At 47.1% G+C, this 1,920-nt stretch overlaps 1 protein-coding gene across 1 annotated transcript in view; it reads left to right on the top strand.

The window, feature by feature from the left end:
• Positions 1–411: 411 nt before the first annotated feature.
• The window catches only part of gpm6aa (glycoprotein M6Aa), a 20,642-nt gene continuing 19,133 nt past the window's right edge, over positions 412–1,920 (top strand). The window contains exon 1 of the mRNA XM_080843351.1: positions 412–632. Within this exon, the coding sequence (XP_080699477.1) occupies positions 596–632 (37 nt within the window). The 5' untranslated portion in view covers positions 412–595. The remainder of the gene's footprint in view (positions 633–1,920) is intronic.

Genomic DNA, 1,920 nt, shown 5'->3' with positions numbered 1-1,920 from the left:
GGTGTGCGCATGTGTTTTTCTCAGCACCTGTGCTGGCATCGTTCATCCCATCACAACAGTGCACAAACAGTCACACACACATACTCACACAACAACACACACACACACACACACACACACACACACACTGCTGCTATGACACAGTCGACACCCTGATCCCCCTCACACTCAAGACAAGTCAGCTGGACCAAATCTGTGTTGACAGGCGATCTCCGTGTGGAATAGAGGAAGAAGCGGGGAGAGAGAGAGAGAGCGTGTGTGTGTGAGAGAGAGAGTCCACAGAAAAAAAGAGAAAGCACACAAGAAAAGAGGGAGAGGCACGAGAGAGGGCGAGAGACGAGCACAGAGAGCGAGGACGTGAGAGAGAGACACAGAGAGTTGTGAGTGAGATAGAGGAAGGGAGCGAGAGAGAGAGAGAGAGAGAGAGAGAGAGAGAGAGAGAGAGAGAGAAAGCTGAGCGCACACGGAGGAATATCTCGCGCCTCTATTGTCAGTGCTTCGCAGGGGGTTACGATAAGGAGCTGGTCTGGACAAGCTCGCCGCGGCTGCACTGGTCACTTCTGTAGAATAGATCTCCGTATCACACCTGAACATCATGGAGGAAGACATGGATGAGGGGCAGACCCAGAAAGGTGAGGGAGCGCTGCTTTGGTTGTTTTTGTTGGTCGTTTACGACGTCCTTTCTTTGTTTGTGTCGTTTACCTCTGTGCATCTGTTCATAATCCCTGCCTGGGTCCTTTTGTCTGTGATCGAGTGGATTATGGATCTGTGCGAAAGAGAGACAGAAAACAGGTCACTGACTGGCGTATTTTATTACCCAAAACAGATTTATCAAAAATACTAGTTTTCCATAATTTGTTGCCTTGCTGTTATTGTTCAGCTTTGGTGTGTATCGAAAAGCTGCAGACCTGATCAAATCATGCATTTTTCTGACCACCCTAGAAATTACATTTGTTGTTAGAGGCAAAACAGTACAACATACGCATAAGATAATCTAATGTATTGCACTGATGAAATGCAACTTGTTTGGTGTATAATTTGGCGACATGTTTCCGTGGAAGAGGCACACACACACACACACACACACACACACACACACATACGCACACAAACAGAGAGGGTGTGTGCATTTTTGGGGATGCTGTGCAGAACAGAAGGGGACTGTCTTTGTCCTCCCGCGCGTTTCTGTTGGGTTGCTGAAGGAGTCTGCGAGTGAAGCCGAGCTCAGACCGTACACCTCCCACCGCCATTGTCTCAAATCAAAAACTCTCCCACCCCTTCTCATTAGAGTCGTGGGGGTTGCGCTGCTTTCATTCGCTCGTTGGTTCGTCTGTTTGCGAGTGGTAGCGGTTGTTTGCTTTTGTGTGAAATGGGATTGCTATAAATATGGACTGTGTAGCGAAGTGAGAGTTGGCATTACACCGAAAACAGAAAATATACTGGTTTGGCTGCAACAATATTTATATTTACATGGTTTTAAATATTGGCATCTTTGTGCATATTCATGATCTTTAATGATAAATAGCTGCTATATTTTTTGCCTTCTTTAGTAAAACATCACGGAGCGCACGAGAGGTTATGAACGAGATACTGGTCAGGATTGGTCTCTCTCTCTCTCTCTCTCCCTCTCTTTAGCTCTCCCTCTCTCCATGTATGTGCCGTGCCCCCCCCCCCCCCCCCCCCCCCCCCCCTTCTTCCATAAAGGCAGTGTTTGACAGGCATGATGTGGAATCGTTGCTATGGCAGTGGCCATGTCATGTCCCCATAGCTGCGCGCAGGCAGTTTAACCTAAATGAATGCGTCGGTTCAATTTTTCTAGAGGTGCATCATCAAATCCCATTTCCTTCCAGACAAGATGTGCAGGTCGATTTTTACGATTTTTACACATTGTCATGTTTACCACACAATAGGTTTAAACAT

Source organism: Sprattus sprattus, assembly GCF_963457725.1.
Source record: "Sprattus sprattus genome assembly, chromosome: 8".
Classification (NCBI taxonomy): Eukaryota; Metazoa; Chordata; class Actinopteri; order Clupeiformes; family Clupeidae; genus Sprattus; species Sprattus sprattus.
Note: the sequence above shows the minus strand (reverse complement) of the source record. Positions and strands in the feature narration are given on the sequence as shown.